This window comes from Anolis carolinensis, unplaced genomic scaffold, assembly GCF_035594765.1.
Source record: "Anolis carolinensis isolate JA03-04 unplaced genomic scaffold, rAnoCar3.1.pri scaffold_10, whole genome shotgun sequence".
NCBI classification, from domain to species: Eukaryota; Metazoa; Chordata; class Lepidosauria; order Squamata; family Dactyloidae; genus Anolis; species Anolis carolinensis.
The window spans coordinates 4,811,634-4,834,575 of NW_026943821.1; the positions used below are offsets into that span (position 1 = coordinate 4,811,634).

The window sequence follows — 22,942 nt, forward strand, 5'->3', positions numbered from 1 at the left end:
CCAACGATACATTCACAAACCTTGTAAAACTACAACTCCCAGGATTCCGTAGCATTAAAGTGGTGCCAATGATGTATTCACAGACCTTGTAAAACTACAACTCCCAGGATTCCGTAGCATTAAAGTGGTGCCAATGATGTATTCACAGACCTTGTAAAACTACAACTCCCAGGATTCCGTAGCATTAAAGTGGTGCCAATGATGTATTCACAGACCTTGTAAAACTACAACTCCCAGGATTCCGTAGCATTAAAGTGGTGCCAATGATGTATTCACAGACCTTGTAAAACTACAACTCCCAGGATTCCGTAGCATTAAAGTGGTGCCAATGATGTATTCACAGACCTTGTAAAACTACAACTCCCAGGATTCCATAGCATTAAAGTGGTGCCAACGATGTATTCACAGATCTTGTAAAACTACAACTCCCAGGATTCCGTAGCATTAAAGTGGTGCCAATGATGTATTCACAGACCTTGTAAAACTACAACTCCCAGGATTCCATAGCATTAAAGTGGTGCCAACGATGCATTCACAGATCTTGTAAAACTACAACTCCCAGGATTCCGTAGCATTAAAGTGGTGCCAACGATGCATTCACAGACCTTGTAAAACTACAACTCCCAGGATTCCGTAGCATTAAAGTGGTGCCAATGATGTATTCACAGACCTTGTAAAACTACAACTCCCAGGATTCCGTAGCATTAAAGTGGTGCCAATGATGTATTCACAGACCTTGTAAAACTACAACTCCCAGGATTCCGTAGCATTAAAGTGGTGCCAATGATGTATTCACAGACCTTGTAAAACTACAACTCCCAGGATTCCGTAGCATTAAAGTGGTGCCAATGATGTATTCACAGACCTTGTAAAACTACAACTCCCAGGATTCCGTAGCATTAAAGTGGTGCCAATGATGTATTCACAGATCTTGTAAAACTACAACTCCCAGGATTCCGTAGCATTAAAGTGGTGCCAACGATACATTCACAAACCTTGTAAAACTACAACTCCCAGGATTCCGTAGCATTAAAGTGGTGCCAATGATGTATTCACAGACCTTGTAAAACTACAACTCCCAGGATTCCGTAGCATTAAAGTGGTGCCAATGATGTATTCACAGACCTTGTAAAACTACAACTCCCAGGATTCCGTAGCATTAAAGTGGTGCCAATGATGTATTCACAGACCTTGTAAAACTACAACTCCCAGGATTCCGTAGCATTAAAGTGGTGCCAATGATGTATTCACAGACCTTGTAAAACTACAACTCCCAGGATTCCATAGCATTAAAGTGGTGCCAACGATGTATTCACAGATCTTGTAAAACTACAACTCCCAGGATTCCGTAGCATTAAAGTGGTGCCAATGATGTATTCACAGACCTTGTAAAACTACAACTCCCAGGATTCCATAGCATTAAAGTGGTGCCAACGATGCATTCACAGATCTTGTAAAACTACAACTCCCAGGATTCCGTAGCATTAAAGTGGTGCCAACGATACATTCACAAACCTTGTAAAACTACAACTCCCAGGATTCCGTAGCATTAAAGTGGTGCCAACGATGCATTCACAGACCTTGTAAAACTACAACTCCCAGGATTCCGTAGCATTAAAGTGGTGCCAATGATGTATTCACAGACCTTGTAAAACTACAACTCCCAGGATTCCGTAGCATTAAAGTGGTGCCAATGATGTATTCACAGACCTTGTAAAACTACAACTCCCAGGATTCCGTAGCATTAAAGTGGTGCCAATGATGTATTCACAGACCTTGTAAAACTACAACTCCCAGGATTCCGTAGCATTAAAGTGGTGCCAATGATGTATTCACAGACCTTGTAAAACTACAACTCCCAGGATTCCGTAGCATTAAAGTGGTGCCAACGATACATTCACAGACCTTGTAAAACTGCCACTTCCTTCATCCCTCTTTTCCTTCCTTTCTTTCCTCTCTTTTTTGTCCTTCCTCACTCTTTTTTCCTTTCCTCCTTTTCTTCCACTCTGCCTGCCTTCCTTCCCCTTTTTCCTCTGGGAAGCCTGGCTTGTTAAAGGTACTTTGGAAAACTATGTCTCTCATGTATATAATTTGCCCTAAACGCTCCATGTTTTTTCCTATATGTTCCTATTTTGCCTATATGTTGTTTTAACCTAATGTTTTATGCTCCTGAGATCCCCATTCCTTCCCTTTGGAGAAAAGCTTGTTCCTGAACCCAAAGATGTCCTGCATCCCACTTAATTGCATAGCCTGGGAGAAAGAAATTAAGCTGGGAATTTCCTCATCAATTTCCAGCCTCACCCATCTCTTGGACTTCATCTGGACATTGTAACACAATAGATTACCTGGGCAGAGCAATCACCTCTCCCTGCCCTCTGGGGAAGAACCAATTGATGAACGGGACCTCTCGCATCGGAAGGAAATCTGCATGTCTACAGCCAAACCCATCCTCGGTCATTTTTGCATGATTGTATTAATATATGATGTTTTGTTTCTCTGGGGTCTGGAACTGCCAGATCAGCCCCCTGATGGGCCAGATCATGTCCATCTCATAAGACAATAGCATTCCTGGGTAGGGCCAGAACATGCCCGCAATCAGTTTGTTATTTGTTAGGTAAAGGTAAAGGTTTCCCCTGACGTTAAGTCCAGTCATGTCTGACTCTGGGGGTTGGAGCTCATCTCCATTTCTAAGCCAAAGAGCCAGTTGTCCGTAGACACCTCCAAGGTCATGTGGCCACTGGCATGATGGCATGGAGAGCTGTTGCCTTCCCGCCTGAGCGGTACCTATTGATCTATTCACATTGGCATGTTTTCGAACTGCTACGTTGGTAGAAGCTGGAGCAACAGCAGGTGCTCACTCCGCTCCCGGGATTTGAACCTGGGACGTTTTGGTCTGGAAGTTCAGCAGCTCAGTGCTTTAACACACTTCGCCACTGGGGTTTTGTTCAGTAAAAGGAATCCCATTTATCGACACTTAATCATCCCTTGTCCCAGCCCACGCCGGCCAGTGAGCCAGGCCCCTCTCTGTGACTGGTCAGAATTAGAGGCTTGGCTGAAGCCTATGCCAGTTTGTGTATAAAAAGGGCTGTGAAACTGTATTCTGGATGCTATCTACTTTATAAATGCAAGATACTTCATTTCGGCAGAAAAAATGGAATGCAAAGATACAGAATGGGGGACGCATGGCTAGACAGCAGTACTTGTGAAAAAGAAAAGAGTCCTTGTGGACAACAAGTTAAACATGAGCCAGCAATGTGATGCGGCTGCTAAGAAAGCCAACGGGATTCTGTCCTGCATCAATAGGGGAATAGCGTCTAGATCCAGGGAAGTCCTGCTCCCCCTCTTTTCTATTCTGCCTTGGTCAGACCACACCTGGAATCACAATTCTGGGCACCGCAGTTGAAGGGAGATGTTGACAAGCTGGAAAGCGTCCAGAGGAGGGCGACTAAAATGATCAAGGGTCTGGAGAACAAGCCCTATGAGGAGCGGCTTAAAGAGCTGGGCATGTTTAGCCTGCAGAAGAGAAGGCTGAGAGGAGACATGATAGCCATGTACAAATACGTGAAGGGAAGTCATAGGGAGGAGGGAGCAAGCTTGTTTTCTGCTGCCCTGCAGACTAGGACACAATGGAACAATGGCTTCAAACTACAGGAAAGGAAGGAGATTCCACCTGAACATCAGGAAGAACTTCCTCACTGTGAGAAGGGCTGTTCACCAGTGGAACTCTCTCCCCCGGGCCGTGGTGGAGGCTCCTTCTTTGGAGGCTTTTAAGCAGAGGCTGGATGGCCATCTGTCGGGGGTGCTTTGAATGCGATTTCCTGCTTCATGGCAGGGGTTGGACTGGATGGCCCATGAGGTCTCTTCCAACTCTACTATTCTATGATTCTATGATCACTAGCTAGCATCTTATCTGCAGATAACAAAATCTTCCTTGGCTGAAAATCACCTTCTCTCCTTGCTTGCTGGCTAATTTCAATTGGGCCTGATCTGTTTGCTCGCCAAAGCAGGGACTCATTTAAAATGGGCAGCTCAGGTAAATCGCTTGCCTGGGTTTCTGCCAACAGGCTTCTCCCTGGTCTCACTGCCAGGGGTGGCCTCCTAAAATGGGGCCAACACAACACATAGGATAAGGATCTTCAGCAGTCCATGTTTGCACCAAACCATCCTTCCTTCCTTCCTTCCTTCCCGCTCTGGGCATCTGCTGACCCTCCGCCGCCCTCTCCTTCTGTCTCCTCCATCATCCTCTGGCTGTTTACGCTTCGCCGGTTTGCTGAGCAGGAGCTGCAGCCCCGGAAACAAACCCTTCCTCCAAACAACAAACCTTGCATTTGCATCCTTTTCCCTTTTAATACCTTTCGGCCAGCCTTGCATTTCTCTAGCACGGCAACAGTGGGAAGAGGAAAATGGTCAGCTTTCTGAAGGGTTCGGATGCACAGTTTTGGATGGCCATCTGTCAGGAAGGGTTTTTTTTTTTTTGTGTGTCAGGAGCAACTTATTTATTTATTTATTTATTTCCAGCATTTATACCCCACCCTTCTCACCCGGGGGGGACTCAGGGCGGCTTACAACAGTTGGCAACATTTAGTGTAGGTAATACACTAGGCATGTCCGATCGATGAAAAAAATGTTTCAATTCTCGTTTCTAAATAGAGGGCGCTGGCGCTTCGATATAGAAAGTATTTCCGATTTTTTTTTCACCCAAAAATTTCAGATATTTCCGAAAATTCGTAATGATTCTAAATGTTTCTAAAATGGCGGATGCGCATGCGCAATCGCTTGTATGGCAGTCTTCCATGTGGACGCAGAGGACGTTAGCCCTCACCTTTGTGCCCATCGTGGAAGCTTCTGATTGGCCGGGGAGCGGCAGCCATGTTAGGCTGCGCTAAGCTCCCATTCAAGGTAGGTTGCAGAAACAAATTTTTAAAAAATATATTTTTAAAAATATATTTTAAAAAATGTTATGGGGGAAAAAAATTAACGAAACATTAAGACACAATTAGAGAATGGGCCAACAATGGTTCGAATTGCATTGCTGGTTGCTCTGTGAGACAATGTCTCGGAATGCGTATCAAAAAGTGACAACAATCCGAAATAATTCCGATATACGATTCAAAACGATTTTTTGGACATGTCTATAATACACATAGTAAAATAGATACTCTAACTTGCAGTCTTAAATCTGTTCTATTTATGTCCCTTTTTTCATATCTATATATTAACCTTTCTTTTTCTCTTTTCTTTTTTTCTTTTTTCTTTTCCTTTTTCTTTTTTATTACTATTATATTATTATTGTATTATAAAAGAAATCTGAATAAAAAGTATTTTAAAAAAAACATTGGCAACATTTAATGCTAAGAACATAATAATAAAACAAAAACAGTACATATAATCAATTAAAACTATAAAAATACACGATTAAAATACATTATAACAATTAAAACATATGTAAATTAGATCCATTTGTCTAAAAACCTCATGCTTCAGCCTTCAATTGGACCATGTCAACGTTATTGTATTACTCATTAAAAGTTTGTGCACACAGCCATGTTTTCACAGCCTTTCTGAAACCCAGAAGAGTTGGGGCTTGAGTTGCTTCTGGAGTGAGAGAATTGGCCGTCTGCAAGGACGTTGCCCAGGGGACATTGCCCGGATGTTTTGATGTTTTTACCATGGAGCTGGAGCTGATAGAGGGAGCTCATCCACACTCTCCCCGGGTGGGATTCGAACCTGGCAGCTTTTCAGGTCAGCAACCCAACCTTCAAGTCACAAGGCTTTAATCCACTACACCACCGAGGGCTCCAGGAAGGGTTTGATGGTGATAGAAAAGGGTTGGAGTCCCCTTTATGAAGGTTTTGATGCAGAGGTTTGGATGGCCATCTGTTGGGAAGGGTTTGATGGTGTCTTGCGTGGCAGAATAAGGGTCAGACTGGATAGCCTTTGGGGATCCCTTCCAAATATAGGCCTGGGCTGTGGCGCAGGCTGGTGAGCAGCCAGCCAGCTGCAGTCAGCTGAGACCAATCACTCTGACCAAGAGGTCATGAGTTCGAGGCCAGCTCGGAGCCTATGTTTGTCTTGTCTTTGTTCTATGTTAAAGGCATTGAATGTTTGCCTTATATGTTTAATGTGATCCGCCCTGAGTCCCCTTCAGGGTAAGAAGGGCGGAATATAAATAATAAATAAATAAATAAATAAATAAATATAGACTTCCTGGGAATATGATCGAGTCTCTTTCTCAGGAAGTTTTTAAACAGAGCCTGTATGGCCATCTGTAAGGTGTGATTGTATTGTATCTTCCAACATGGAAGAAGGGCCCCTGGTGGCACAGTGTGTTAAAGCGCTGAGCTGCTGAACTTGCAGACCGAAAGGTCCCAGGTTCAAATCCCGGGAGCAGAATGAGCACCCGCTGTTAGCCCCAGCTCCTGCCAACCTAGCAGTTTGAAAACATGCAAATGTGAGTAGATCAATAGGTACAGCTCCGGCGGGAAGGTAACAGCACTCCAGCCACATGACCTTGGAGTTGTCTATGGACAATGCCGGCTCTTTGGCTTAGAAATGGAGATGAGCACCAACCCCCAGAGTTGGTCATGACTGGACTTAACGTCAGGGGAAACCTTTACCTTTTTTACATGTAAGAAAGGGGTTGGACTGTATAACCTTTAGGGGTCCCTTCAAATTATAATGCGATAGAGACTAACTAGGAATATGGTCGAGTCTCTTCCTCTGGAGATTTTCAGACAGAATCTGGATGGCCATCTGTCAGGATAGGATTGATGGTGTCTTGCATGGAAGAAAAGGGTCAGACTGGATAGCCTTTGGCGATCCCTTCCAACTCTGGTAAAATACACACTATCTGGGGATGTTTCCTTCTCCAGATGCTTTTAAGCAGAGTCTGGATGGCCATCTGACGGGAGGGCTTGGATTGTGTCTTCCTGTATGGAAGAAAGGGGTTGGATTGGATAGCCTTTAGGAGTTCAACTAGATAGCCTTTGAGGGAATATAGATTTCCTGAGAATATGTTTGAGCCTTTTCTCTGGAAAGTTTTTCGCAGACCCTGCATGGCCATCTGTTAGGTGGGGTTGTATTGTATCTTCTTAATTGGAAGAAAGGGATTGGATTGGATTGGATAGCCTTTGGGGGTCCCTTCAAATTCTAGTAAAATATGGATTAACTGGGAATATGGTTGAGTCCCTTTCTCAGGAGGGTTTTAAGTAGAAGTTGGATGGCCATCTGTTGGGAGGGTTTTAAGCAGGATGGCTATCTGTTGGGAGGGCTTTGATTGTGTCTTCCTAAATGGAAGAAAGGGGTTGGATTGGATAGCCTTTGGGGGTCCCTTCAAATTCTAGTGAAATATGGACTAACTGGGAATATGGTTGAGTCCCTTTCTCAGGAGGGTTTTAAGCAGGATGGCTATCTGTTGAGAGGGCTTTGATTGTGTCTTCCTACATGGAAGAAAGGGATTGGATTGGATTGCCTTTGGAGGTCCCTTCAAATTCTAATGAAATATGGATTAACCGGGAATATTGTCGAGTCCTTTCTCTGGAGGGTTTTAAGCAGAAGTTGGATGGCTATCTGTGGGGAGGGCTTTGATTGTGTCTTCCTACATGGAAGAAAGGGGTTGGATTGGATAGCCTTTGGAGGTCCCTTCCAACTCTCGTAAAATATAGACTATCTGGAGATGTGTTTCTTTCCCCAGAGGCTTTTAAGCATAATAATAATAATAATAATAATAATAATAATAATAATAATAATAATAATAATAATAATAATAGAGTCTCACTTATCCAACATTCACTTATCCAACGTTCTGGATTATCCAACACATTTTTGTAGTCAATGTTTTCAATACATCGTGATATTTTGGTGCTAAATTCATAAATACAGTAATTACTACGTAGCATGTCTTCCTGCATAAAAGAATGGGGTCAGACTAAATGATCTTTGGGGGTCCCAATTCTATGATTCCTTGGCAATTTCAGCTGCGAAATATTGAAGGAAAGGGCTCTTACCCCTTTTTCACGGCGACTGCGATTTCCACAGGCCCGGATACGAGCGATTTCTCCTTGCAGATCTGCAAACAGATGCACAAAAGGAGAGGAAATTAGAAACACACAGAGAGAGAACATGCCTTGCAAGGTCTGTCTGTTCACATTTCCATCCAAAATGCTACTTCACGGCACAGCGAAGGTGACATCCAGGCACTGAGGACACAGCCTGAGTCAGCTGGGAAAAAGGCCCCTGCTTTGCATCTTGTGGAATGGATGGGTGGGAAAAAATAGGGTGCAAATAATAATAATAATAATAATAATAATAATAATAATAATAATAATAATAATAATGCAGAGGACTCTTACAAGTAAAACAAGCAGTCAAAGAAGAAGAACATGCCCTGGCAGAATATGTAAAGCAAAGTGAAGAAACTGCTTTGATTGAAGTCAAAAATCAGAAACTCCTCAAAGCACAGCAGACAAAAAACCAGTACAAGAAAGGCGCACTACAAACTAGAGCTGACAGCTGGCACAGCAAAACATTGCATGGAAAGTTCCTTGAGAAAATTGAAGGAAAAGCTGATAAGGAGGAGACCTGGCTATGGTTCACGAATGGGACCCTGAAGAAGGAGACAGAAGGCCTGATCCTTGCAGCCCAGGAGCAAGCCATCAGAACAAAGGCAATTCAGGCCAAGATCGAAAAATCAGCTGATGACCCAAAATGCAGACTGTGCAAGGAAACCGACGAAACCAGTGATCATATCCTCAGCTGCTGTAAAAAAATCGCACAGACAAACTACAAACAGAGGCACAACTCTGTGGCCCAAATGATTCATTGGAACTTATGCCTCAAGTACCACCTCCCAGCAGCAAAGAACTGGTGGGATCACAAACCTGCAAAAGTATTGGAGAATGAGCACGCAAAGATACTGTGGGACTTCCGAATCCAGACTGACAAAGTTCTGGAACACAACACACCAGACATCACAGTTGTGGAAAAGAAAAAGGTTTGGATCATTGATGTCGCCATCCCAGGTGACAGTCACATTGATGAAAAACAACAGGAAAAACTCAGCTGCTATCAGGACCTCAAGATTGAACTTCAAAGACTCTGGCAGAAACCAGTGCAGGTGGTCCCGGTGGTGATGGGCACACTGGGTGCCGTGCCAAAAGATCTCAGCCGGCATTTGGAAACAATAGACATTGACAAAATCACGATCTGCCAGGTGCAAAAGGCCACCCTACTGGGATCTGCACACATCATCCGAAAATACATCACACGGTCCTAGACACTTGGGAAGTGTTCGACTTGTGATTTGTGATACGAAATCCAGCATGTCTATCTTGTTTGCTGTGTCATAATATAATAATAATAATAAAGTTATTATTACCATTATTATTCTCTCCACAAGGAGACTCAACGTGACTTACATTAAAAGCATTTCAATACACTCTAAAATCTACAATGACGCAAACATTAAAACAGAATCAAATTATATTTTAAAAATCACAGTTAAAATCCATAAAAACTCATTCAAAGCTAAAAATCATCACCATTAGTATTATTATCAATAACATTATTATTATTACCATCATCATCATTATAGATACAAATTATTATAGGCTAATTATTATGATTACTACTATGGTTACAAATTTTTAGTAGTAGTAGTAGTAATAGTAGTAGTAATATGCATACACATTGTTGTTGTTATTGCTACTGTGGATATACATTGTTATTAGTAGTAGTAGTAGTAGTAGTAGTAGTAGCAGTAGTAATACTGTGGATACTTACTATTACGGATGCACATTATGATTATTACTACTACTAGTACTAGTACTATGGTACATATTGTTCTTGTTATTACTATGGATTCACATTATTATTATTATTATGAATACACGTTATTATTATGGATTGACATTATTATTATTATTACTACAGTACTACTACTATAGATATTTATTATTATTATGGATACACAGTATGATTACTACTACTACTAGTAGTAGTACTATGGATACATATTGTTCTTGTTAATACTATGGATACACATTATTACTATGGATACATATTGTTGTTACTACGATGGGTTCACATTATTATTATTACTACTACTACTTCTACTATAGATACTTATTATTATGGATACACAGCATGATTATTACTACTACTAGTAGTAGTTCTATGGTTACACATTACTACTACTACTACAGATATTTAATATTATTATTTTTATTACTACTACTATAGATGCACATTATTATATTACTACTAATACTAATACTACTACTATGGATACTTATTATTATTATTATTATTGATATACATTATTGTTGTTGTTACAGATAAACAGATGTTACGGATGTTCGGATGTTGTTGTTGTTGTTGTTATTCCTGCTTGCCCATCTCCTTGAATTGTTTTGCCCAGAACTAGATACAGGGTTATTATTCCAGGTGAGGTTGACCAAAGTAGAAGAGAATAGAACTGTGGCTTCCCTCAATCCAGACACTATAGTCTTATGAATGCAGCCTAGAATCGCATTGGTCTTTTGTGCTGCTGCATCACACTCTTGGCTCATGTTCAGTTTGGGCTCTAGTAAGGCATCTGGGTCCCTTTCATGTGTGCTGCTTTCAGGTTGCATCTTGGGGTCTTACCTGGCCATTGCTCGCCAAACCAGGTGAGGAGATGGGAGTGGGTTTCGCTTTCTTCTTTGCCCGCTGCTGGGGTTTCCGTGGCTTTCCTTGGTGCCCAGTTGCTGGAGATTGAATTGGGAGATTCCCTTTGGCAGATACAGGAGCGGATGGGCACGTTCCCGCATCCTACAGAAGGAGCAAAAACGTTATTGCCGTAAAAGGTGAGGCTACTATAATTATATGGCAGACAAAAAGTGGAGTATTGTGTCATATATGTCATGGCACTATTGTATGTTATTTTGTAAACTGCCCCAAGTCCCTATGGGAGATGGATGTTGGGTATAAATAGAAGTTTATTATTGTATTACTACATATACAAATAATAATAATAACAATAATAATAATAAAACAGCAGACAAAAATCTGTACAAGAAAACCGCACTACAAACTAGAGCTGACAGCTGGCACAACAAAACATTGCATGGAAAGTTCCTTGACAAAATTGAAGGAAAAGCTGATAAGGAGAAGACCTGGCTCTGGCTCACGAATGGGACCCTGAAGAAGGAGACAGAAGGCTCCGTGTCTTAGAGGGGGAGAATCCTTTGTTGGGAGGTATTAGGTGGCCCTGATTATTTCCTGGATGGAATTCCTTTGTTTTCAGAGTGTTGCTCTTCATTTTGCGTCGCTCCACCGGGGAAAACAACAAAACTAAACTCCCCCCAACCTAGAACCACCTAAAAAAAAGCTACAGCAACGCGTGGCCGGGCACAGCTAGTATAATAATATAATAATATGTTACGATAATTTATTAGAATAATAATAATATGATGATAATAATAATAATAATAATAATGACGTTGACAAAATTACGACCTGCCAACTGCAAAAGGCCACTCTACTGGGATCTGCGCGCAGCATCCGAAAATACATCACACAGTCCTAGACACTTGGGAAGTGTTCGACTTGTGATTTTTTGATACGAAATCCAGCATATCTAACTTGTTTGCTGTGCCAATAATAATATAATAATAATAATAATAATAATAATAATAATAATAATAATAATAATAATAATAATAATAATTCAGCCCAAGCACTGAGACCAACTGAAGAAAAGGGGAATGTTTGCACCAAAAACAAAATGAACTTAATCATTAACTAGTGTGATACTGCTAAAACACTTGAACATTACTCCTGAATAATAACAACAGGAAAAACTCAGCCGCTATCAGGACCTCAAGATTGAACTTCAAAGACTCTGGCAGAAACCAGTGCAGGTGGTCCCGGTGGTGATGGGCACATTGGGTGCCGTGCCAAAAGATCTCAGCCGGCATTTGGAAACAATAGACATTGACAAAATCACCATCTGCCAACTGCAAAAGGCCACCCGACTGGGAACTGCGCGCATCATCCGAAAATACATCACACAGTCCTAGACACTTGGGAAGTGTTCGACTTGTGATTTTGTGATACGAAATCCAGCATGTCTATCTTGTTTGCTGTGTCATAATAAAATAATAATAATAATAATAATAATAATAATAATGAATTGTTCGACTTGTGATTTTGTGATATGAAATCCAGCATATCTATCTTGTTTGCTGTGTCATAATAAAATAATAATAATAATAATAATAATAATAATAATAATAATAATAATGAAGTGCTTGACTTGTGATTTTGTGATACGAAATCCAGCATATCTATCTTGTTTGCTGTGTCATAATAAAATAATAATAATAATAATGAAGTGTTCGACTTGTGATTTTGTGATATGAAATCCAGCATATCTACCTTGTTTGCTGTGTCATAATAAAATAATAATAATAATAATAATGAAGTGTTTGACTTGTGATTTTGTGATACGAAATCCAGCATATCTACCTTGTTTGCTGTGTCATAATAAAATAATAATAATAAAAATAATGAAGTGTTCGACTTGTGATTTTGTGATACGAAATCCAGCATATCTATCTTGTTTGCTGTGTCATAAAATAATAATAATAATAATAATAATAATAATAATAATAATGAAGTGTTTGACTTGTGATTTTGTGATACGAAATCCAGCATGTCTATCTTGTTTGCTGTGTCATAATAAAATAATAATAATAATAATAATAATAATAATGAAGTGTTCGACTTGTGATTTTGTGATACGAAATCCAGCATATCTATCTTGTTTGCTGTGTCATAATAAAATAATAATACAGTAGAGTCTCACTTATCCAACATAAACGGGCCGGCAGAATGTTGGATAAGTGAATATGTTGGATAATAAGGAGAGATTAAGAAGAAGCCTATTAAACATCAAATTAGGTCATGATTTTACAAATTAAGCACCAAAACATCATGTTATACAACAAATTTGGCAGAAAAAGTAGTTCAATACACAGTAATGCTATGTAGTAATTACTGTATTTACAAATTTCGTACTTAAATATCATGATATATTGAAAACATTGACTACAAAAATGCGTTGGATAATCCAGAACGTTGGATAAGCGAGTGTTGGATAAGTGAGACTCTACTGTATATTGAAAACATTGACTACAAAAATGCATTGGATAATCCAGAACGTTGGATAAGCGAGTGTTGGATAAGTGAGACTCTACTTAATAATAATGGTGGAACCATCAAAACTCTTGATATATAAATTTCCAAAAGCTTGGAAGGAGGGAGTGAAATCTAGGTAAGAGCAGAAAGAATTTGTATGCAAACCCATAAATATGCAGATAAAATTGCAAGCGGTAGGAACTTCTTCCCCTTTGGGAGAAGCCACCGAAAAGCTTACTTGTGGCTGCACCTCCGCCTGCAATTCTTGGCAATTCTGTCCCAGCCAAGACTCGATGCGTTCGGGGTCAAACCCAACCGGTTCGATGAGACGGAAGCCTTTTTCTTTCTCCAAGGTCCATTCCTGGGGTTGGTGGCACCCCTCAAACGCTTCCCAAGAAAGGCACTTCCCTATCCAAGGAAAATAAAGGGTTGGATTTTGTATTAAACCACTATTTGAATCCTCAGGCCCTTACTTTTTTCCACTCGGGCCCAACCAAGGACTCATGAAATCATCTCTTTGACACCTGGGCAAACTGTGGTCTTCTCGTCGGGTGTTTTGGACTGCAACTCCCACCATTCCTAACAGCCTCAGGCCCTTTCCTTTTCCCCCGCAGCCGCTTAAGCGGCTGCGGGGGAAAAGGAAAGGGCCTGAGGCTGTTAGGAATGGTGGGAGTTGCAGTCCAAAACACCCGACGAGAAGGCCACAGTTTGCCCATGCCTGGTCTACACTGTGCAATTAATGCTGACGTTATGGGCTTACCTAAATTGCACATTTTCCGCCTGTGTTTTGCCACCGAATATTCCAACTGTTCCCACTCGTCTCCATATACATTTGGTTCCTGCGGCGTTGCCACGTCAATTAAATAAAAGAGAGACAAATCGAAATGTTAAAGAGGTTGTTGTATGTTTTCCGAGCTGTATGAAATATTCTCTCCTGACGTTTCGCCCACATCTATGGCAGGCATCCTCAGAGGTTGCGAGATATGGAGAAACTAAGCAAGGAAGGTTGATATATATACTAGCTTGGGGACCCGGCGGTGCCCGGGTCATTTGAGAATGGTATTACAGTAGAGTCTCACTTATCCAACACTCGCTTATCCAACATTCTGGATTATCCAAGCCATTTTTGTAGTCAATGTTTTCAATATATCATGATATTTTGGTGCTAAATTTGTAAATACAGTAATTACAACATAACCTTACTGCATATTGAACTACTTTCTCTGTCAAATTTGTTGTATAACATGATGTTTTGGTGCTTAATTTGTAAAATCATAACCTAATTTGGTGTTTAATAGGCTTCTCCTTAATCTCTCCTTATTATCCAACATATTCGCTTATCCAACGTTCTGCCTGCCTGTTTATGTTGGATAAGTGAGACTCTACTGTATTTGTCTTTTAATGTTATGTATTCTGTTTGGAGTGGGTGAACTACAATTCCCAGAATCGTGGCTGAATCCTCCCCAAACCCTTCCAGTATTATAAGCTGGCCATTTTGGGTGTGTGTACCAGGTGTGTTGCAGTACTCTTTGGATAGGGGTGGACTACTGCAATTTCCAGATTCCCGGGGCAATTGCCCTGAAATATCTATCAGTATCCACAGCAGGCAATATTCAGTCTGTGTGCCAAGTTTGGTCTAGATTCGTCATTGGCTGGGTTCAGTGGTCTTTGGATGGAGGTGAACTACATCTCCCAAAATCAAGGCCCCTTCCCACAAATACCTGCAGTATGTTCAGTCGGTCATGAGGCTTCTCTGTGTGAAGTGTGGTCCTAGTGCATTGTCGGTGGGGTCAGTTTTTATCTGGCTGCAGGTGAACTATAACTCCCTTTTCCCCAAACTTGTCCAATATGTTGTATTGGTTATGGGGGCTCTGTGTGCCAAGTGTGATGCCCATTCATTGTAGGTGAACTATAAATCCCAGTACCTACTACTCCTCAACTTCCAGTCCAGTTCCCCTCCAAACCCACCAGTAGTCAACTCTGGGCCTATCGGGTCTGCATGGCAAGTTTGGCCGAGAGCCATCATTGTTTGTGTTAATAGCATTCTGGGTGTAGGTGAACTACAACTCCTGTATATTCCCCGGTAGGAGTGACCGTGCTCTGACTTGATGCAGGGTGAACGACAACTTCCACCATGTGGAGTCAATCCCTAAACTCCTCCAGTAAGTTTAGTTGCAGCTCAGTTCTGCTCTGTTTGTTATGCAGAGAAAGGAAAGGAAAAGGCAGTGGGCGGGGCCATGCAAATTCCACAGCAATGGAGAACCCTGGGATGCCTGCCTGTGGTGGAAGAAAAAGCAAAATCTAGGATGAAATGGTCCCCAAACGAAAGCATTCCTTGGGTGGTGGGCTGTAGTCTTTGGGAAGGACATTGGCAGGGGCTGGGCTGCGTGTTCATGGCACTCGCTGTAACCGTAATGTCAGTGGAAAAGAGTGACTTGCTAGATTCTTAACCCTGGGAAGTATAGCCTGTTTGTGGAGGCCAGAGGCTGTCTGTGTGAGCAGATATACATACAGGTTTTCAGGGTTGTTGTATGTCTTTCAGGCTGTGTGGCCATGTTCCAGAAGCATTCTCTCCTGACGTTTTGCCCACATCTATGGCAGGCATCCTCAGAGGTTGTGAGGTATGGAGAAAACTAAGCAAAGAGGTTAATATATATCTGTGGAAAGTCTAGGGTGAGAGAGGTCAGTGTGAATGTTGTGTAGTTAATCACTTTAATTAGCATTGAAAAGCTTATCTGCTGTCTTCTTCCTGCCTCTGGGGCATCCTTTGTTTAGAGTCGTTAACTGCCCTTGGTTGATTCATGTCTGGAAATCCTCTGTTTTCAGAGTATTGCTTTTTATTTACTGTTCTGATTTTTGAGTTTTTTAATACTGGTAGCCAGATTTTGTTCATTTTCATGGTTTCTTCCTTTCTGTTGAAGTTGTCCACATGCTTGTGGATTTCAATGGCTTAGTTTTCTCCATACCTCACAACCTCTGAGGATGCCTGCCATAGATGTGGGCGAAACGTCAGGAGAGAATGCTTCTGGAACATGGCCACACAGCCCGAAAGACATACAACAACCCTGTGATCCCGGCCATGAAAGCCTTCGACAACACATACAGGTTTTCGCTTTTATTATGGATTTAGATTTAGATTAGATATCTGTGGAAAGTCCAGGGTGAGAGAAGAACTCTTGGTCAGTTGGAGGCCAGTCTGAATGTTGTAGTTAATCACCTTGATTAGCATTGAAACTAATGACCACATTTTCATAGGAAACAAGAGGCGACATGAAAATGAAAGCCGCACAATCATTGTGCTTGCTTTCATTTTCCTTTTGTTTCTGCCCATAACAATAAGCCCGTACTGACAGAGAGCTGTTTTCTCATTAGAGCTGATGTGTACCAATGGGCGTTAATATAATGTTGGATAAGTAAGACTCTATTGCAGTGATGGCCAACCTATGACACGCGTGTCAGCACTGACACGCCTAGTCATTTTTGCTGACACGCTACCGCATGCAGATTGATTGGATGACTAATGTCTTTTATGATCAAATTTGGTGAGATTTGGTCCAGTGGTTTTGTTGTTTACTCCATGGGAATTATGCACATTACATATATATATATATATATATACTAGCTGTGCCCGGCCACGCGTTGCTGTGGCAAAGTAGTGGTGGTATTGGTTAAAAGTTGTTGTGGAATTTTTATTTGACGTTATTTGTATTTTTTTAATTAATTTTATTGTAAGTTATCTTTTTTATTTATTATATTTTATTATTTTGTTGTATTATTTTTAGTTATTTTGTTATTATAGTATTTTATTGTATTAATTTTTTTAGTGTTTTTATTGTATTATTTGTATTTATTTTATTTTTTATTCTTTTATTAACACTGGGCTGAGTGGGTTGCTAGGAGACCAAGTGGGCAGAGCTTAGAGCCTTCTAAGTGGGAGCAATTGGATAAAAACAATTATTTCTCTCCCTCTAATTAGGACTGTATTTTTCTTTGCTTTTTGTTGTATCAACCTAGAGGAGTGGATGATGGGTTGTGTTGTCAAATTTCGAGGTTGGGGGGCCTGTAGTTTTGTTGTTTTGTGGGTCGCCGTGATGCCATCACTCATATATATATATATATATATATATATATATATATATATATATATATATCATTCTAGTATTATTCTATTATTATTCTATTATTATTGTAGTATATTATTATATTATTACTATTATATTATTATTATATTATTCATTATTCATGACTACATTGAAACTACAATAGAGAGAAATCAGCGTGGAAACTGCAAGAGGTACCATAGATTGTTGTACATGGAAATAATGGTAGTAAATAGTTTTTGATTTATTAAATACAGTTATATATTACAATTATATATTTTTGTTATTTAAACTATATATATTGTGAAATTATGGTTTTTTTCTCAAAGTGACACACCATCCAAGTCATGCTAGGTTTTTTGGTGAACAGCATTGAATTTAAAACTAGATGGATTCAGGGAGCACCCAGACAGATTGAAAAGTCCCAAGTTTTGTTCTCATTCGAGGTCAGGTTGAAATAAACCAACCCAGGGAGACGTTTTCAAAAGTCTCTGATTGTCTTGGAGGGGGGCTCTAATCGAGATTTAAGAGGAAGGAATGGATAAAAAGAAATCCCCATCGGAAAACAAATCACGGGGTCACCTGAGGTCAACGGGACACTTGAAAATGAACATTGTGATATCATCAGCAATAACAAGGACATCCACCTGGGACTACTACTCTCCACGGAGGCCCAGCCCAACCCACGACCTACCACAAAGTCTTCCCGGCTGTCGCTCCTCAACGGCAACGATCCGGACACCCAGCGAGATGCTCGGCTCCTCCGGCGAGGCTCTTCCCAAAGGCCCACACCTGCAGGGCGGGAAGAAGCACAGGTGAGAACTAAACAGGCAATATATAATAATAACTAAACACAGCTGTCTATTCTAAACAATATCTGAAAAATGTGCACCACAATAAAGGTTCAAACCATAGAACACAATATGTATATTAGAGCATCATATACATAATAATGTTAACAATAATACAAATAATAATAAGATTTATAGGCTGCAATCATCCAGATTTAAATGTTTCCATTAACCCTTCATCTGGAGTAAACCTGGGAACCAGTAGTAAACGGCTTATGTAAACAGCTTGTAAACAGCTTACTTCGGCTCACAGCCAGCTACTCTAAAATAACATCTATTTGACCATTTATTGTCAACAAACTGAAGCTACAGCCTATTGACTGCATTTATATCCAGAGGAGTCCTACAGAACTGCTCCAAGACTACAGAGACTTTGATTTGTTTTGACTCCAAGCCAAGTTTGAGCCAATTGATTTGTGCACTGATATATTGAGTTTTACAGCATATTACATGCATTTGGAGAGACTGGATGTACACATACTGTGTCGCTAACAAACTTTAGTTGGAGTCTTGTTGATATATGTCTGATATATGTTTTATACTGAAAACTGCTCTGTGTAGCATTTAAATCTGGATGATTGAAGTCTATAAATCTTTGTAAGTTATGACTGTATGCCACTACAGCTGACAGAATTTGGTTATCAGTTGTATTATTATTTGTATTATTGTTAACATTATTATGTATATGATGCTCTAATATACATATTGTGTTCTATGGTTTGAACCTTTATCGTGGTGCACATTTTTCAGATATTGAGAACTAAACAGGCCCTCCCCATAAGGAAGGAAGGAAGGAAGGAAGGAGCCTTTGGAGAGCTCCAGCTTTCATTGGCCTTGCATGACGTGCCAAAATTTTACCTGGTTTATCCAGAGCAGGTGGCCCTCAAGTGACGGCACGCAGGTCAGATATGGCACAACAAGATCATTTGCCCGGCCCACGTCCTAAACTTTAGACCAGGGGTCCCCAAACTTTTTAATTTTTTAATTAATTTATAAATCAAAATGTATAAGTTTACATTTTCCTCATTTTACAATATCTTAAACATATCATGTTGTATACAATCCGACAGTAAAAAAAAAAAATCAAAACATCTTTAAACATATTTCTTATCAGTTTTAGACTTTTCCATTACAACTTTCCTACATATCGCTCTACTACACGCTTTTATCTACTTATACATATTTTATTTATTATTATTATTTTATTGGAACTTATGCCTCAAGTACCACCTCCCAGCAGCAAAGAACTGGTGGGATCACAAACCTGCAAAAGTATTGGAAAATGAACACGCAAAGATACTGTGGGACTTCCAAATCCAGACTGACAAAGTTCTGGAACACAACACACCAGATATCACAGTTGTGGAAAAGAAAAAGGTTTGGATCATTGATGTTGCCATCCCAGGTGACAGTCGCATTGACGAAAAACAACAGGAAAAACTCAGCCGCTATCAGGACCTCAACATTGAACTGCAAAGACTCTGGCAGAAACCAGTGCAGGTGGTCCCGGTGGTGATGGGCACACTGGGTGCTGTGCCAAAAGATCTCAGCCGGTATTTGGAAACAAAAGACATTGACAAAATCACGATCTGCCAACTGCAAAAGGCCACCTGACTGGGATTTGCACACATCATCCGAAAATACATCACACAGTCCTAAACACTTGGGAAGTGTTTGACTTGTGATTTTGTGATACGAAATCCAGCATATCTATCTTGTTTGCTGTGTCATACAATAATAATAATAATAATAATAATAATTCTTATATCCCACCCCATCTCCCCAAGGGGACTTGGTGCAGCTCACAAAGGGACTAAGCCCAACAGTGTAATAAAATACAACAGTAAAAACAAGCCCGAACACAACAATAAATACGCTTCCCTCGCCTTTTAATGATTCACTAGATCAACAGATCTAAATTACAGCCATGTACTATGCTTTCGGCCCCCTGGTTTTGCTCAATCGACCATGCATTGCGTCTGGTTTTTAATCTCAGTTGACTTGGTGCCATCTAGTCTCTGGCTGCTATATTTTGATCATTGTGCCATGTATTTTGGTGATACGTATTTGATGTTGATGTGTTCTGACTGCGTTGCAAACCACCTTGAGCTATTACAAGGGTAACAAATAAAATTATTATTATCATCATCATCAAATGCGGAATTGTTAGGAATTGTGGGAGTTGATGTCAAAAATACCTGGAGAGCCAACATTGACTGTTCCGTCTCCTAGGAGTTTGACTTGTATTGTCCCATAGTTGTAGGAAATAGCACCCTTTTTGCGTTTCTTCCAGGGTTGCTACCGACTCAGCAACACCCTGATAGTTAACTATCAACAGAGGTTTGTAGCCAGCCTGCAAAGCCTTTGCTGTTGTCGGCTTGCAAAAGTATCTTTTTGATTTTGAGGGCCGCATCTTTTTCCTGGGGATAAAATCTCCATCTTGAAAAGCCTTTTTTTTGCCTTCTATAAAATAAAGAAAGGAACTCAGGTGTGCTTGTGTGGTCAAGCCAGGCCAGCTCAGACAAGCCATCGTAAGTACTAACCTCTTGCCTTTAAAACTAGTTCTGAGTTTAGGTAGGGAAAGACCTGCTCTTTCTGATATAGCAACTCAGCACTAGGGCAGAGAATATCCCAGGATGTCTCTGCCATTGGACGAAGCTCTAACCACTTCGTCTCCAAGCTAGCTTTGAGTTTAGATAGGGAAAGACCTGCTCTTTCTGATATAGCACTGGGGCAGAGAATATCCCAGGATTTCTCTGCCATTGGAAGAAGCTCTAACCACTTCGTCTCCAAGCTAGCTTTGAGTTTAGATAGGGAAAGACCTGCTCTTTCTGATATAGCAACTCAGCACTGGGGCAGAGAATATCATCATCATCATCATCATCATCATTTAATTACTTATTAATTGCCCTCCATCCACGATGCTCTAGGCGATTTACAAGATAAAATTGTAAAGGATAAAAATACATATATACAAATATTGATTTTTAAAAAAATAAAATAGATTAAAAGCTCTAGTAAAGAGCCATGTCTTGAGTGCTAGGGTAAAAGGCCCTAACTCACGCATGGCTCTCATATAGGGCGGCAAGGCATTCCATAAGGCAGGGGCAGAAACAGAAAAAGCTCTGCGCCTGGTCCTTTCCAAGTGCACTTCTCTAGGACCCGGTACATAGAGTAAGTCTCGCTGGGGTGGTCGTTGCGACCTCCGATGATGGGAGAAGGAGAGACGGTCCCTAAGATACGATGGGCCCTGGCCGTAAAGAGTTTTAAAAGTCAGGACTAGCATTTTATATAGACCACGGTAATCAGTTGGAAGCCAATGCAGATGCTGCAGCACTGGTGTTATGTGGCATTTCAGGGGTGTTCTTGTGAGTAGCCTGGCTGCCGCATTCTGAACAATACGGAGCTTTCGGGTCGTGGACATAGCAACTCAGCACTGGGGCAGAGAATATCCCAGGATTTCTCTGTCATTGGAAGAAGTTAACCCAACAGCTAAGGGGAAACATCTGCATGATTCATAAATTGACTGTTTGTATTTGTAACCTCAACAACTTGTGCCAACCCTGTCAAGAACTTTGAGAAAATAAAAATTTTGTTTGATGTCCAATTTGGAGTGGCCTTAGTTGCTGGGACTCCTGAGCTTCAAAGTAAGGTCCACCCGGCAAAGAAAGGAGCACATCTTAATTTCAACCAAAGGTGCCTGGGTGTGACGTCACATTGACCCATGCATGCTATAGTCAATTTGCAAATGGGAGTGTCTCCCTTTGGGCGCATCATGCACCTTGCACCTACTTGTAATGGCACTGAAGTAGGAAGAGTCCTCTTCGTCATGCGACGTGGAACCTCCAACATCCACGGAAGGGTCCCACTCCAAATCCATCATCCCCCCTTCATATGCAGAGGCTTTTTTGCGAGGCAGGAGGGCTTTCTTTGGGGTGGATTGGCAATGGGGGCCCATACGTTGCCCGGCTTCCGCTTTGTCCAGTTGTAGGGAGTCTTCGGAGAAGTCACTGTCACGGTCCGACAGCCATTCGTCCTCAAAGACCTGGGAACATATCAGCCAGAATCCTTCTAGTGACATACATGCATGCAATGGCAACTTATGCATCACAAAGTCCCATTTCTGAGCATAATAATAATAATAATAATAATAATAATAATAATACCAACTACAGCAAGTACAACTCTAGGCAAGGCAACCAAAATGATCATAGCTTTGCAAGCCAAGCCCTTTGACAATAATAATAATAGTAGTAATAATAATAATAATAATAATAATAATAATAATAATAATAGCCTCAAGGCGGGTTACAAGCTATACACCTATGGGGGTCTCTTCCAACTCTATGTGTCTATGATTCTAAAATATGTGAGTGCAGATAGATACTAGACAAGTGTGCTGTAGGTTGGATGAACATCTGCTGGGAGGGCTTTAATTGTGTCTTCCTACATGGCATAATGGGGTTAGACTGGATGGCCTTCGGGGGTCTCTTCCAACTCTATGTGTCTATGATTCTAAAATATGTGAGTGCAGATAGATACTAGGCAAGCATGATATAGGTTGGATGAACATCTGCTGGGAGGGCTTTGATTGTGTCTTCCTACATGGCAGAATGGGGTTAGACTGGATGGCCTTTGGAGGTCTCTTCCAACTCTATGTGTCTATGATTCTAAAATATATGAGTGTAGACATATACTACACAAGCATGATATAGGTTGGATGGCCATCTATCAGGAGGGCTTTGATTGTGTCTTCTTTTGTGGTAGAATGGGGTGAGACTGGATGGCCTTTGGAGGTCTCTTCCAACTCGT

At 40.9% G+C, this 22,942-nt stretch overlaps 1 protein-coding gene across 2 annotated transcripts in view; it reads right to left on the reverse strand.

Moving 5' to 3' along the window:
- Window positions 1-22,942, reverse strand: part of syne4 (spectrin repeat containing nuclear envelope family member 4) — a 53,765-nt gene that overhangs the window by 3,790 nt on the left and 27,033 nt on the right. For both annotated transcript variants that reach the window (XM_062962426.1, XM_062962425.1), the window contains exons 7-12: window positions 21,923-22,175; window positions 17,974-18,071; window positions 13,940-14,018; window positions 13,418-13,587; window positions 10,645-10,809; window positions 8,007-8,068 (exon numbers count right to left, since the gene is read on the reverse strand). In XM_062962426.1, the coding sequence (XP_062818496.1) occupies window positions 8,007-8,068; window positions 10,645-10,809; window positions 13,418-13,587; window positions 13,940-14,018; window positions 17,974-18,071; window positions 21,923-22,175 (827 nt within the window). The remainder of the gene's footprint in view (window positions 1-8,006; window positions 8,069-10,644; window positions 10,810-13,417; window positions 13,588-13,939; window positions 14,019-17,973; window positions 18,072-21,922; window positions 22,176-22,942) is intronic.